This window comes from Schistocerca cancellata, chromosome 1 (assembly GCF_023864275.1).
Source record: "Schistocerca cancellata isolate TAMUIC-IGC-003103 chromosome 1, iqSchCanc2.1, whole genome shotgun sequence".
Classification (NCBI taxonomy): Eukaryota; Metazoa; Arthropoda; class Insecta; order Orthoptera; family Acrididae; genus Schistocerca; species Schistocerca cancellata.
This window is the reverse complement of record NC_064626.1, coordinates 819,722,848-819,736,771: the sequence shown is the minus strand read 5'-3', so window position 1 is coordinate 819,736,771 and position 13,924 is coordinate 819,722,848. Positions and strand designations below refer to the sequence as shown.

Below are 13,924 nucleotides of genomic sequence, written 5' to 3'. Positions count from 1 at the left end.
TACGTGATTAGTACATCACCACTAAATCTCGTATTCTTTAAAGAATAGACCTGCCATGTAGAAAATAGCTTCAAACTTGTGATTACTTTACAAATGGGCTAAGGTGTTAAATGTGTGATGTTAAGCATGTAATCAAGAAAAAGTTTGGAAAAGGATTGAAATTGTATTTAAAGTTTGTTGGAAGTCACTAAGAGCTCAATGAATATATTGAGATAATTTGCACTCTGTTTTAGGCAAAAGATAGTTTTCCATGCATCACAATGTTTATGATGTCATATTTCATTAACTGTGTGTTGTACAGTGATATAATTTTGCAGTTGTATGTGGATACAGCCTGCAAAATTTGTTGTTGTTGTTGTTGTTGTTGTTGTTGTTGTCTTCAGTCCAGAGACTTGTTTGATGCAGCTCTCCTTGCTAATCTATCCTGTGCAAGCTTCTTCATCACCTACTGCAACCTACATCTTTCTGAATCTGCTTAGTATATTCATCTCTTGTTTTCCCTCTACGATTTTTACCCTCCACGCTGCCCTTCATTACTAAATCGGTGATCCCTTGATGCCTCAGAACATGTCCTACCAACCGATCCCTTCTTCTAGTCAAGTTGTGCCACAAATTCCTCTTCTCCACAATGCTATTCAGTACCTTCTCATTAGTTACTTGATCTACCAATCTAATCTTCAGCATTCTTCTGTAGCACCACATTTTGAAAGGTTCTATTATCTCCTTGTCTAAACTATTCATTGTCCTTGTTTCGCTTCCATACGTGGTTATACTCCATACAAATACTTTCAGAAACGGCTTGCTGACACTTAAATGTATTATCAATGTTAACAAATTTCTCTTCTTCAAAAACGCTTTCCTTGCCATCCCCAGTCTGCATTTTATATCCTCTCTACTTCAACCATCATCAGTTATTTTGCTCCTCAAAGTATGTTGCATGTCACTGAATGCGCTCATTCACAAATACTGGGTGAATGAACTCTGGCTAATTTGCTTGCAGTGAGTTATGCTGCCTCAAGACATATACACAGTTTCTAGCTATGATATTTGTCTCACTGTGTTAAACCTTTTAAAATTTTTGTTACCCTGAAAGCTTTTAGATAGGATAACTACAACTAGGACTCTGAACCATCAACTGGGTTAGTCATTTATTAATATAGATTTTGTTCTCTATACCATATTAAGAAAGACAAGCACAATATATGAATGAAAACTGTGTGTTTGTTTGCGAACAAGTCTTGCACACGATTTTTTTCCAGTGAATGCCAGTAGGGGGGACAAAAAGGTGCATCTACTATCAAAAAATAGCCCCTTCACAAATGAGTGAATAAATTCATCTAAGTGTTATAATAATGTCCTATTGTCCATAATATGAAGAAAGATTGGGAGTTGAAACACTATAAGTTAATGAATGGACTGAATAATCGACAAGTGCATATTCTTCCCTTTTCTTCCTTTCAAATTCCTGTCTCTTATAAAAGTTAAATTTTCATCATCATTTAAGACTGATTATGCCTTTCAGCGTTCAGTCTGGAGCATAGCCCCCTTATAAAATTCCTCCATGGTCCCCTATTCAGTGCTAACATTGGTGCCTCTTCTGATGTTAAACCTATTACTTCAAAATCATTCTTAACCGAATCCAGGTACCTTCTCCGTGGTCTGCCCCGACTCCTCCTACCCTCTACTGCTGAACCCATGAGTCTCTGGGGTAACCTTGCTTCTCCCATGCGTGTAACATGACCCCACCATCTAAACCTGTTTGCCCTGACTGCTACATCTATAGAGTTCATTCCCAGTTTTTCTTGATCTCCTCATTGTGGACACCCTCCTGCCATTGTTCCCATCTACTAGTACCTGCAATCATCCTAGCTACTTTCATATCCGTAACCTCAACCTTGTTGATAAGGTAACCTGAATCCACCCAGCTTTCGGTCCCATACAAAAAAGTTGGTCAAAAGATTAAACGGTGCACAGATAACTTAGTCTTGGTACTGACTTCCTTCTTGCAGAAGAGAATAGATCGTAGCTGAGCGCTCATTGCGTTAGCTTTGCTACACCTCGCTTCCAGTTCTTTCACTATGTTGCCATCCTGTGAGAATATGCATCCTAAGTACTTGTAACCATCCACCTGTTCTAACTTTGTTCCTCCTATTTGGCACTCAATCCGTTTATATTTCTTTCCCACTGACATTACTTTCGTTTTGGATATGCTAATCTTCATACCATAGTCCTTACATTTCTGATCTAGCTCTGAAATATTACTTTGCAAACTTTCAATCGAATCTGCCATCACAACTAAGTCATCCGCATATACAAGACTGCTTATTTTGTGTTCACATATCTTAATCTCACCTCGCCAGTCTATTGTTTTCAACATATGATCCATAAATAATATGAACAACAGTGGAGACAGGTTGCAGCCTTGTCTTACCCCTGAAACTACTCTGAACCATGAACTCAATTTACCGTCAACTCTAACTGCTGCCTGACTATGTATGTAAAGACCTTTAATTGCTTGCAAAAGTTTGCCTCCTATTCCATAATCTCGTAGAACAGACAATAACTTCCTCCTAGGAACCCGGTCATATGCCTTTTCTAGATTTATAAAGCATAGATACAATTCCATGTTCCACTCGTAACACTTCTCCATTATTTGCCGTAAGCTAAAGATCTGGTCCTGACAACCTCTAAGAGGCCTAAACCCACACTGATTTTCATCCAATTGGTCCTCAACTAATACTCGCACTTTCCTTTCAACAATACCTGAGAAGATTTTACCCACAACGCTGATTAAAGAGATACCTCTGTAGTTGTTACAATCTTTTCTGTTTCCATGTTTAAAGATTGGTGTGATTACTGCTTTTGTCCAGTCTGATGGAACCTGTCCCAACTCCCAGGCCATTTCAATTATCCTGTGTAGCCATTTAAGACCTGACATTCCACTGTATTTGATGAGTTCCGACTTAATTTTATCCACCCCAGCTGCTTTATTGCACTGCAATCTATTGAGCATTTTCTCCACTTCCTCAAATGTGATGCTATTTCCATCATCATTCCTGTCCCATTCTACCTCGAAATCTGAAACATTACTGATCGTATTTTCACCTACATTGAGCAACTCTTCAAAATATTCACTCCATCTGCCCAAGGCATCCACAGGATTCACCAGCAGTTTTCCTGACCTGTCCAAAATACTTGTCATTTCCTTCTTACCTCCCTTTCGAAGACTGCTAATTACACTCCAGAATGGTTTTCCAGCAGCTTGACCCATAGTCTCCAACCTGTTTCCAAAGTCTTCCCAAGATTTCTTCTTGGATGCTGCAATTATCTGTTTGGCTTTGTTTCTTTCTTCAACATAACTTTCTCTGTCTACCTGAGTTCTAGTATGTAGCCATTTTTGATACGCCTTCTTTTTCCTTTTACAGGCTGCCTTGACTGTGTCATTCCACCAAGCTGTTTGCTTCATCCTACTTTTACACACTACTGTTCCAAGACATTCTTTAGCCACTTCTAGTACTGTGTCCCTGTACCTTGTCCATTCCTTTTCCAATGACTGTAATTCACTACATTCAACTAACTGGTACCTTTCTGAGATCGCTGTTATGTACTTGTGCCTGATTTCCTTATCCTGAAGTTTCTCCACTCTTATCCTTCTACATATGGACCTGACCTCCTGCACTTTCGGCCGCACAATCCCAATTTCACTGCAGATTAAATAATGATCAGTGTCATCAAAGAATCCCCTGAATACACGTGTGTCCCTCACAGCCTTCCTGAATTCCTGATCTGTTATTATATAGTCAATGACAGATCTGGTTCCCCTGCCTTCCCAAGTATACCGGGGAATGTTCTTATGTTTAAAAAAGGAGTTTGTGATTACTAAGCCCATACTGGCACAGAAATCCAAGAGTTGTTTCCCATTCCTGTTGGCCTCCATATCCTCTCCAAATTTACCCATAACCTTTTCATACCCTTCTGTTCGATTTCCAATCCTGGCGTTAAAATCACCCATGAGCAGAACACTGTCCTTGTCCTTTACTCTAACAACTACATCACTGAGTGCCTCATAAAAACTATCCATCTTATCTTGATCTGTCCCTTCACAATGCGAATATACTGACACAATCCTAATTTTCTTGCTAGACACCGTCAAATCTATCCACATCAGTCGTTCGTTTACATACCTTATTGCAACTATGCTGGGTTCCATTTCTTTCCTGATGTAAAGCTCTACGTCCCATTGTGCTATTCCTGCTTTGACTCCTGACAGGTAGACCTTGTATTCTCTCACTTCCTCTTCTTTCTCACCCCTTACCCTAATGTCACTAACAGCTAAAACGTCCAGCCCCATCTTACTTGCAGCCTCTGCCAGCTCTACCTTCTTCCCAGAGTAGCCCCCATTGATATTAATAGCTCCCCATCTCATTACCATTTGTTTGCCAAGTCGTATCTTAGGAGTCCCTGGTTTGTCAGTTAGAGGTGGAACTCCATCACTCCAAAGGTCCGAGGCATTTTGCTCTGATTGTTGCCAGCATCATATTTAAAGTACCAGGGAAGCAGGTTGCTAGCCTTACTTGCCCCGGGTCCGATTGGGTTTTACCCCTAACGGTTGAGGGACTAACCGGTGGATTTGGTACAAAGATGACCACGACTCAGAGTATGTCTGAGATGCCCAGCCTTATTCCAAAGTAACTGGTATCCCGACTGTCGGGACCACTTACTTGGCCATTCATATGTTGCCCGTGGTTCATTAACTAGGACATGACTACAGGAACCCACACCATGAACCACTTAAGACATAATTATGATGATCTGTAATTAAAATGTGATGAAATATACTCTTTTCGAAACTATGCATGGAAAGTGTAAATAAAACTCAGACGTCAAATTTTCATCTTATAACGTAAACACTTTGTTAGTCTATGAATGTTAATACTAAACTTATATTCTTGATATTGAAGATTGGGTGCATGTCTTCACTGCAAGTATCTCCACCTGTAAGTAAGTCTGGATTCACTGTAGTTTCAGTATCTTCTTGTCCTGATTAATCAATTCTAGAAAATGATATGGCTAAACAATTAATTACTGTAGAATTACTGTAGAATTGGTGTTTGTTCGCATCACAGTGTTTCGTGCCTAAATGATGATGGAACACTGACTATCTGCAGATATTGGTTCCAGACCTTATGTACTTTACAATAATGGAAATCTGAGCACAAGTGTTTGTTTCATACTTTACCATTAAAAGTTGAATAGTATTCTGTAAAGAGTTACAGTGTTTGGACTTATAAATCATGAAAATTACTTCACAATAATAAATATGCAAAATAAAACTGTTGTTATTGCCAAAACGTTTAAGACACCTTTTTACAGTAATACTTAATGTACAAAATGTAGCTAATAACTTTTTAGTTACAGATTGGATTTTATTGCTAACATATGTCTCAGGTATTTTTATTAAATTGTACAGTAATTACTAATTGGCCTTAGTGTATAAATTCTATAAATATGACGTTTGAGTTTTGTTTACACTTTCCATGCATAGTTTCAAAAAGTATATTTCACCACATTTTAATTACAGATCATCATAATTATGTCTTAAGTATGCAGACGAAATTAAATCAGCTACTCAGCATGGTTACAAAATGTGCCAAAGAGTTTTCTTACTTGTGCCCAAGAGTTTTCCTACTTTGTATACATCACAAAGCGATATCAAACAGTTCAGTTGTCCAGGAATCGTGATTTTAATTAAGAGTTGGCCTTTTCTGGTAGCTATCTAAATAATTTCTTTTATTTCATACATTCTTTCAATCTTGTCATCTCCTGTTGAGCTATTTGACATATAATCTATTATTCCTGTGTAGGGTGTTGACTTCAAGACTTCTTGGGTACAATAATGTGTTCACTATGGTATCTGTAGCAGCTTACCCTCAGCTTACCCTCATTTTTATTCTCTTATTCATTATGAGACCTACTCCTACACATCCCTATTTGATACTGTGTTAATAATCCTGCACTGTCCTAACCAGAAATCCTCTTAATCCTGCCACTTCCCTTCACCAATTACCACTATATTTAGTGGCCTATATATTTCTGTTTTTAAATTCCCTAGCCAGCCTACTGTAGCCAAAAGACTGCCATCATCACTAAGCCATACAATAGAGCATTATGACATTGGAGAAAATTGGTGAAAATAACAGCTGTAGTCTCCCCTTGCATTGAGCTGTTTGCAGTACCATCATAGCATACCTGTGTGAGAAAAGAGATTACAGGCCTCAATAATTTGATCACTGAACTAAAAAAGGAACATGAACAATCTGATGCATGTTTAGGTCCTGTGGAAAACATTGTAAATGTTGAATTGGCTCAGATAAATAATGTTTAAAATACAAGTACTAGCACTACTGTCTCACATATTCGACTGTTCTTGCATTGTTAAAAACATAATTTGACAAAAAAAAAAAAAAAAACCTGAAAATGTAGCTTTTTATTTAGATGGCTTGGCAGTAATGGGTTAGATCAATCATCAAGACTGTTTCTCCTGCAACCATTGAAAAGGCTGATGCCCTCTTCAGGTACCATAAGTTGGTCTGGCCCCTCCACAGATACCCCTCCATTGCGGTTGTGCCTATGGTACAGCTATCTATATCATTGATATACAAAAGCCACCCCGTCTTGACAAGGCCCATTGTTCATGAAACTAGTTACATAAGATTGGCAGTTATTTAAAAACTAATTGATTTCGTTGAATATTTAAGCAGCCATCAGTTTTGTATATTGTGGTCTTTTTATATCTTGAGACACTTCGTGTAGTGGAGTTTGCATCCCTTCCTGCACTAAAGTATTTACTTTCCTTCAGTTTTCCATAGCAGTGTTAATAGATGAATTTTAATGAACAGGATTTAATGCGTGACCCTAATTTACTATGTTCATTACAAATTATATTACGTATTTTAGGCAAAGTGCAGCTACACTGGAAAAGTTGTTACCCCCAAAGTCTAAAGAATTGTGGTCAAAACGTGGAAAAGTTGACTTAATAATTCTCATGGATTGGACGTCAAAACATTCAGCTCTCAATGAGGACAGTAAGTTGAAGATCCTGAAAGACACATTGATAAAGGTATGAAAATGTTAATTTATGCAGTGTCACTTTTTTGCATGAATTCCTGATTCAGCAAAATTGTAATAGAAATTTTGCACACTGTCTGCAGGAAAGAAAGTGCTTATTTTGCTTTATTTGTGCCGAATTTAGAAATTCATTTTAAGACCATTGTGCAACAGTGTAGCTGTGCATATATATCTGTGTTTGTTTGTTTGTTTGTTTGTGTGTGTGTGTGTGTGTGTGTGTGTGTGTGTGTGTGTGTGTGTGTGTGTGTATTAATATTTGTCATAGGAATATTATAGTGCTCAGAAAATGCACATACCTCTGTCATAGATATGACATTCCATATTCAATTAAAATTAAAGTTACAGTTATCTGTGTTGTTAAAGGGTACAGTGTTCCATTGCTTTAAACACAGTGTGGAAGTTACTGTATGTTATGTCACAACTATATGCTTTATAAATTCTGTATCACTGTGTAAACAACTATAGTGTTTCTAATGGAAAGGTTAAACTGCTTGTTTTGCTAGGGTTTTCATCTTAAGGGGAAGTTTATTTAAATGTTTGCTCATACAATGTTGAGATATCTAAGCTTTGAAGTTATATTTTGTTTAAATACTGATCATTTACATTCAGCTCCTTTAAATGCCCTGAAAGTGAGGCCTCCAGCTTTTGGAATGGCATATTTTGTAGCTTATCGCCACATGCTCTTACTCTGTTTCTGACATGGTCTTCACACATAGGTGGTGGTTAAAATCCCCCAGCCAAAATGAACTTATATAAACCTGTTTTTCTGTCACCTACTTTATTCCAAGGACATTTATACTTTGCTCTTCTTATGCCCTTTATCAACTGCTAATTTATAGACATTAAATGATGTTCATGAGTTTTTAGGGTATAACTGGCTCATCATAATTTCTTTGCAAAATATTTTGGCAGGGAACTGTCTAGACATGTTCAGGGTTAGTCAAGTCTGACATCTGAATACAGTTCACACTGATTTACTCACTTAGATACCGGTATGCAGATTTTAAAGGTGACATATTTTGTCATCACAGATGAAACAGCTTTGCGTAATGCACATTGTCTTATACAAGGGTAAGTCAATTATCATCCTCAAAGTAGTTATAAAATTTTATTGTAATCAAATAGGAAACTTACAATAACATCATTTTTCAACATAGTCTCCTTGTGTTTCTTTGCACTTGGTCCATTGTTGTACAAGCTTCCTGATGCCCTCATAAAAGAAGGTTCCCGGTTGAATTGCAAGCCAGAAATGCACTACTTCTTTCACTGCTTCGTCCAAGGTAAGTCGACAGCCCCTTAATGCCTGTTTGAATGGACCAAACAAGTGATAGTCAGAAGGGGCAAGATCAGGACTGTATGGAGGATGAACCAGTACTTCAAATTTGAATTTCTGAAGCGTTTCAGCAGTGTGGGCAGCAGTATGTTGACGGGTGTTGTTGTGCAACAACACAACACTTTTTGACAGCATCCTCGGTGTTTGCTTCGAATTGCAGGCTTTAGCCTGGCAGTAAGCATCTCACTGTAACATACACTGTTTATTGTTGTGCCCCTTTCCCAATAATGTTCCAGTACTGGACCTTGTGCGTCCCAAAAATCCGTAAGCATCAGTTTCCCTGAGGATGGTGTGTCTTGAACTTTTTCTTGCATGGCGAATTTGGATGTTTCCATTCCATACTGTGCCATTTACTCTCTGGCTCGTAATGATGGATTCATGTTTTGTCACTAATAATTATCCTGTCTAAGAAGTTATCCGCTTCATTACCATAGTGATTCAAACGTTTTTTGCAGATGTCCAAGCGCGCTTGTTTATGCAACTGTGTGAGTTGTTTTAGGACCGATCTAGCACAAACTTTATGAAATCCAAGTCTGTTGTGGATGATTTTGTAGGCAGAACCACGACTAATTTGCACACGATGTGCCACTTCATCAATAGTTAATCGTCTGTTTAAGAGAATCATTTCACATGAACACAGAATGGTTTCTTCATTTGTGGTGGTAAACAGTTGTCTGGTTCCTTCATCATGCGTAACACTTGCGCGACCATTTCGGAATTTTTCAATCCATATGTAGACATTCCATTGAGGCAGAACACTGTTCCTGTACTGTACCAAAAGTCTGCAATGAATTTCGGCCCCTGATACGCCTTCCGACCATAAAAAACGGATCACTGAATGTTGCTCTTCGTTGGTGCAAATAGACAGCGGAGCAGCCATGATTAACAGCATGGCAGTGATTACTAAACTAACCTGTTGTTGTTGTGGTCTTCAGTCCTGAGACTGGTTTGATGCAGCTCTCCATGCTACTCTATCCTGTGCAAGCTTCTTCATCTCCCAGTACATACTGCAGCCTACATCCTTCTGAATCTGCTTAGTGTATTCATCTCTTGGTCTCCCTCTATGATTTTTACCCTCCACGCTGCCCTCCAATACTAAACTGGTGATTTCTCGATGTCTCAGAACATGTCCTACCAACCGATCCCTTCTTCTAGTCAAGTTGTGTCACAAGCTCCTCTTGTCCCCAATTCTATTCAATACCTCCTCATTAGTTATGTGATCTACCCATCTAATCTTCGGCATTCTGCTGTAGCACCACATTTCGAAAGCTTCTATTCTCTTCTTGTCTAAACTATTTATCATCCACGTTTCACTTCCATAGATGGCTACACTCCATACAAGTACTTTCAGAAACGACTTCCTGACATTTAAATCTTTACTCTATGTTAACAAATTTTTCCTCTTCAGAAACGCTTTCCTTGCCATTGCCAGTCTACATTTTATATCCTCTCTACTTTGACCATCATCACTTATTTTGCTCCCCAGATAGCAAAACTCCTTTACTACTTTAAGTGTCTCATTTCCTAATCTAATTCCCTCAGCATCACCCGACTTAATTCAACTACATTCCATTATCCTTGTTTTGCTTTTGTTGATGTTCATCTTATACCCTCCAACTAACCTAACAGCTTGAAAATTGCAAAGATGTAACAACAAATAAACAAAGCATGCATCATCAAAGTAAAATGACAGTACTACCAAAATAAACAAAAATATAACTAAATTGCAGATAATAATTGACTTACCCTCATACAAACTGAAGTGATGTGACAGTTGCCTCAAATTTATTATTTAGTTGAGAAAGATGAAACTTTGCTCTTTGTTTGTTTTATATCCTTTTGCCTTTCAAGTTTAAACCATTAGATTTATGAAGGACTTAATGGGTACTACTTGTCCACATGTAATTTAATTAACTGCAGGATGTGGCATCTGTCTGTGAGAAAATCTGTGTTTTGTTAGGAGTTGCCTCAACAACTAGAACACTGTCCATTGTTGCACCACTGAACATTGTGCATGACGTTGGAGGAACCCCCAACCAGACATAATTTTTTCCACAAACAAAAGTCACGTCCTGCTATAAAGAAAAATGCTAATAATTAATATTGAAACCTCAAGAAAGACAGTAAATAATGAAATATTACTTACTGTACCTGTACAATATAGTAGGAAGAATATGTGGTAAAATTTGCAGGCAACTCAGGGGTGTACAGGTTGTGAAATTTAATACTCAGAGATGCCACTTCTGGCAGCAACAATGATTGTAACATGTCTGAGCCCAGAGTCAAACTGAGCTTGCTTGAATGATACAGGTATGTCATTCCATGCTGCATCAACTCCTATGCCAAAGCCCATCAATCCTAATTGCTGTCGATTGGTGGTATGCTAGCATCCAGCTGAGACAAGAGCAGAGCAGATGTTTTCGGTGGGTGAGAAGTCTGGATAACATGCTGGCCAGGGCAGCAATAGAACACCCTCTGTATTGAGTTAGGCAGGACACCATGTGAGTTAGGCAGGTCACCATGAGTGACTTGAGGTCTTGCTTTATCATGTTTAAAGATAATGTCAAAGACCTGTAAAAGATAGAGACCAGCCACCAGTCTTAATGTGTCAGAAATGTAATGATGTTGTCCAAATTAACGGCTGTATGATCGTGTTGAATACCCAGTGGCTATACAATCATGTTGTATTCCCAATGGTTCCCTGTACCATCAGGACTTGTTCTGGACCCATATCACATACAGTCAAGGAATATTTGTTCTCCCCAGGTATGTCTTTGATATACCTCTTTGTATGGACTGTCAGTAGAACCTGCAGTTGTGGTTGCTCTGCTGACAGTCCACAGTGCTTCATTTTTCTTCACACTTTCAGTACATATACTTGTAGTGCTACAAACAGTTCCATTTCCTGATTGAAGGTGTGTGACATAGCTTCTTATGCAATAAAATTGTCCAGTAGCATCCAACTCAAATACACCACAACATTATTAATAGAAATTTTTGCACAGGTTAAATCTCTCTTCGAAATTATTTGCTGGAGTTTTTGTATATTTGGAGTTTTAGTCTCTCACTTACTCACAGAACTAGTGAGATTGTACATTCTACCATATGGAATGTAGAAAGACCCTGTAAAGTCTGTCTGGTTGAAGGTTATTATATTTAATGGTGTAGCTGTTATTGGCTTCTTTGAATACGTCAAATAAGAGGTTCGAACAGTCTTCGTCAAAGAATCTCTGCTATGTGAAGACGGTGCTGGTCTGCACAGTATTTTTAAACTGACATATGTTGCTATTTTTTACACAAAAAATTAACTTCAGTAGTCATCACTGGAATCCACTTGTGTAGTGTAACGTCTAGCATCTATGCTTACTAATTCACATTTGTGGCACAAAAATTATACACAGTCTAAGTTATCCTTCCAAGACTAACTTGAAACTATATGTCCCTAAATGTGCTGGCCACAACAGCACTACCAAAAATAGTGGGTGGGTGTTACCAATTAATACAGCCCATGTCTGTGGTTCATGTTGCATTAATTTTTGGTGATTAAGAAGGAAAATGGCAAATTTTTATGTTTACAACACCTGCCAATTGATTTTAAAAGAATGTTGCTGAACTTTGTTCATCATGCTTGGATTCTATTTATTTGTGAATTGCTTGGAACCCAGTTGTTGTAATTATGTAGTTCTTTCTGTGTGATGACTGCCTATACTTATGCAAATATCTTTGAATAGAAGTTTTCTAACTTAAAAGATGCATTCTGTACTGATATGTTTGAACCCAAAATTTAATGAAATGCATATTTGCACTTGCCTTATGAGTGAGGGAGCTGGAAGTATAATGGTGAGGAAATAGGTAACTTAAAACTGAAATATTGCTCTGCACTGGACTTGTCACTCAGCTGTGGAGAGCTTCATTGTTATATTATTCAAACTAGTCTAAAAACAGTGTCACTCTCCTAAGAAGTGGCTCATTATAAAGACATTATGAGCTGCATATCATGAGAAGCTGTATCACCTGAATGTTGTAAGGTTTATCAAACATATACAATAAAAAGTCAAACTGAAGATAAAAGAAGAATATATTGAGACAGCACAACTATTCACAGAAATCATTTAGAATAGTCAAGACCATTCATTCATGCATTCATCGTGTTCCATCAATGTTATCAAGAAGGTGAAGCTTCAGGGATGTGTAACGAATCAGGTGTATATCTGAACTAAAACTATTTCTCGTCACTAAGGAAAAGTAAACCACAAGAACACATGAAAATATCACAAAAACACACTGTCAGTTTGGAATAATTCTTTGTCGATACCAGTTCTCTTGGCGGCTGACACGGAAAGCCAACTGTCAGTTGTGCTGTAACAATACTTGTATGTACACATTCGCGTACAAGACACAACTCGATGCTGTCCTGCACTATACTGCGAGAGAATTGATGCTCTATTGCTACCTCATCCCCCTTGTGTGAAGTGGTGCGCCATCCCGATAGCACACCAGGAAGTGTACTCATCGTCCAGATCTTGTGTGTGTCAACAGTGGTTCTGTGATTGGTGGTGAGATGTTGATGTTGATGCTGGTGCTGGCATTGATGCTGGCAAGTGTGGTCATGGGCCATTGGATTGTTGATTATCATGTGAAATGTACACTGGCTTTACCCGGTCTGTTGAGGCTGTAGTAGGCTTGTCATTTACCAATATCTTGAACTTATGTTTCCTTTGTTGCAACACCCTGTGGGGGCCAATGAAGGTCTGACGGCGCCTGTGAGAAGCACGATTTGAGTGCAGTTCAGTAGCTCCTAATTCACGTGGATAGTAGGGATGCCATGCCTTGAAGCTTGGTGTGGGCGTAATTGGGTGACATGCTCCCTTAGTTGGCATATGAAGTCACTGTGATAGAGACCAGGTAACTGCAATGGTTGCGCTTCTGCAAACTCTCGAGCTAGGCGCAGGGTTTTGCTCTAAACAAGTTCTGCTGTTGACATATCTAAATCAGGTTTGTGTGTCATCCGGAAGCCTAGTAATATCATTTACCAATGCTGTCATCCAATCGAAATCTTGGTTAATGATTGCTGCATAGAGCAAGTGATGCCAGTGCTCAATCAGACCATTACTGGCTAGGTAGTAACTGCTGGTCCTGCAGTGCACTGTGCTGCAGAACTTTGTTAGTAGGGAGAACAGGTCTGACCAGATTGGCGACCGAGGTCTTTCGTCATGCGCAGTGGACAACCAAAGTGAGAAATCCAACTTGATGTGAAGGCAGATGCCAATGTTTCTGAGGATATGTTGTCCACCATGGTTGTTTCAGGCTAGCATGTAAGATGATCAACCATGACAAGGATGTATCGTTGTCCATTGAAAGAAGGTAGTTTTGAAGCTCTTGATTAGATTTCTGTGCCTCAGTGAATCGGACGAAATCCATAGTGCTTGAGCTGTTCAGAATTCCATAGATGTGAGACAGGCA

At 38.6% G+C, this 13,924-nt stretch overlaps 1 protein-coding gene across 1 annotated transcript in view; it reads left to right on the top strand.

The window, feature by feature from the left end:
• Nucleotides 1–13,924, top strand: part of LOC126188311 (ubiquitin carboxyl-terminal hydrolase 8) — a 234,883-nt gene that overhangs the window by 87,044 nt on the left and 133,915 nt on the right. Inside the window, exon 5 of the mRNA XM_049929908.1 lies at nucleotides 6,958–7,120. Coding sequence (XP_049785865.1) covers nucleotides 6,958–7,120 — 163 coding nt within the window. The remainder of the gene's footprint in view (nucleotides 1–6,957; nucleotides 7,121–13,924) is intronic.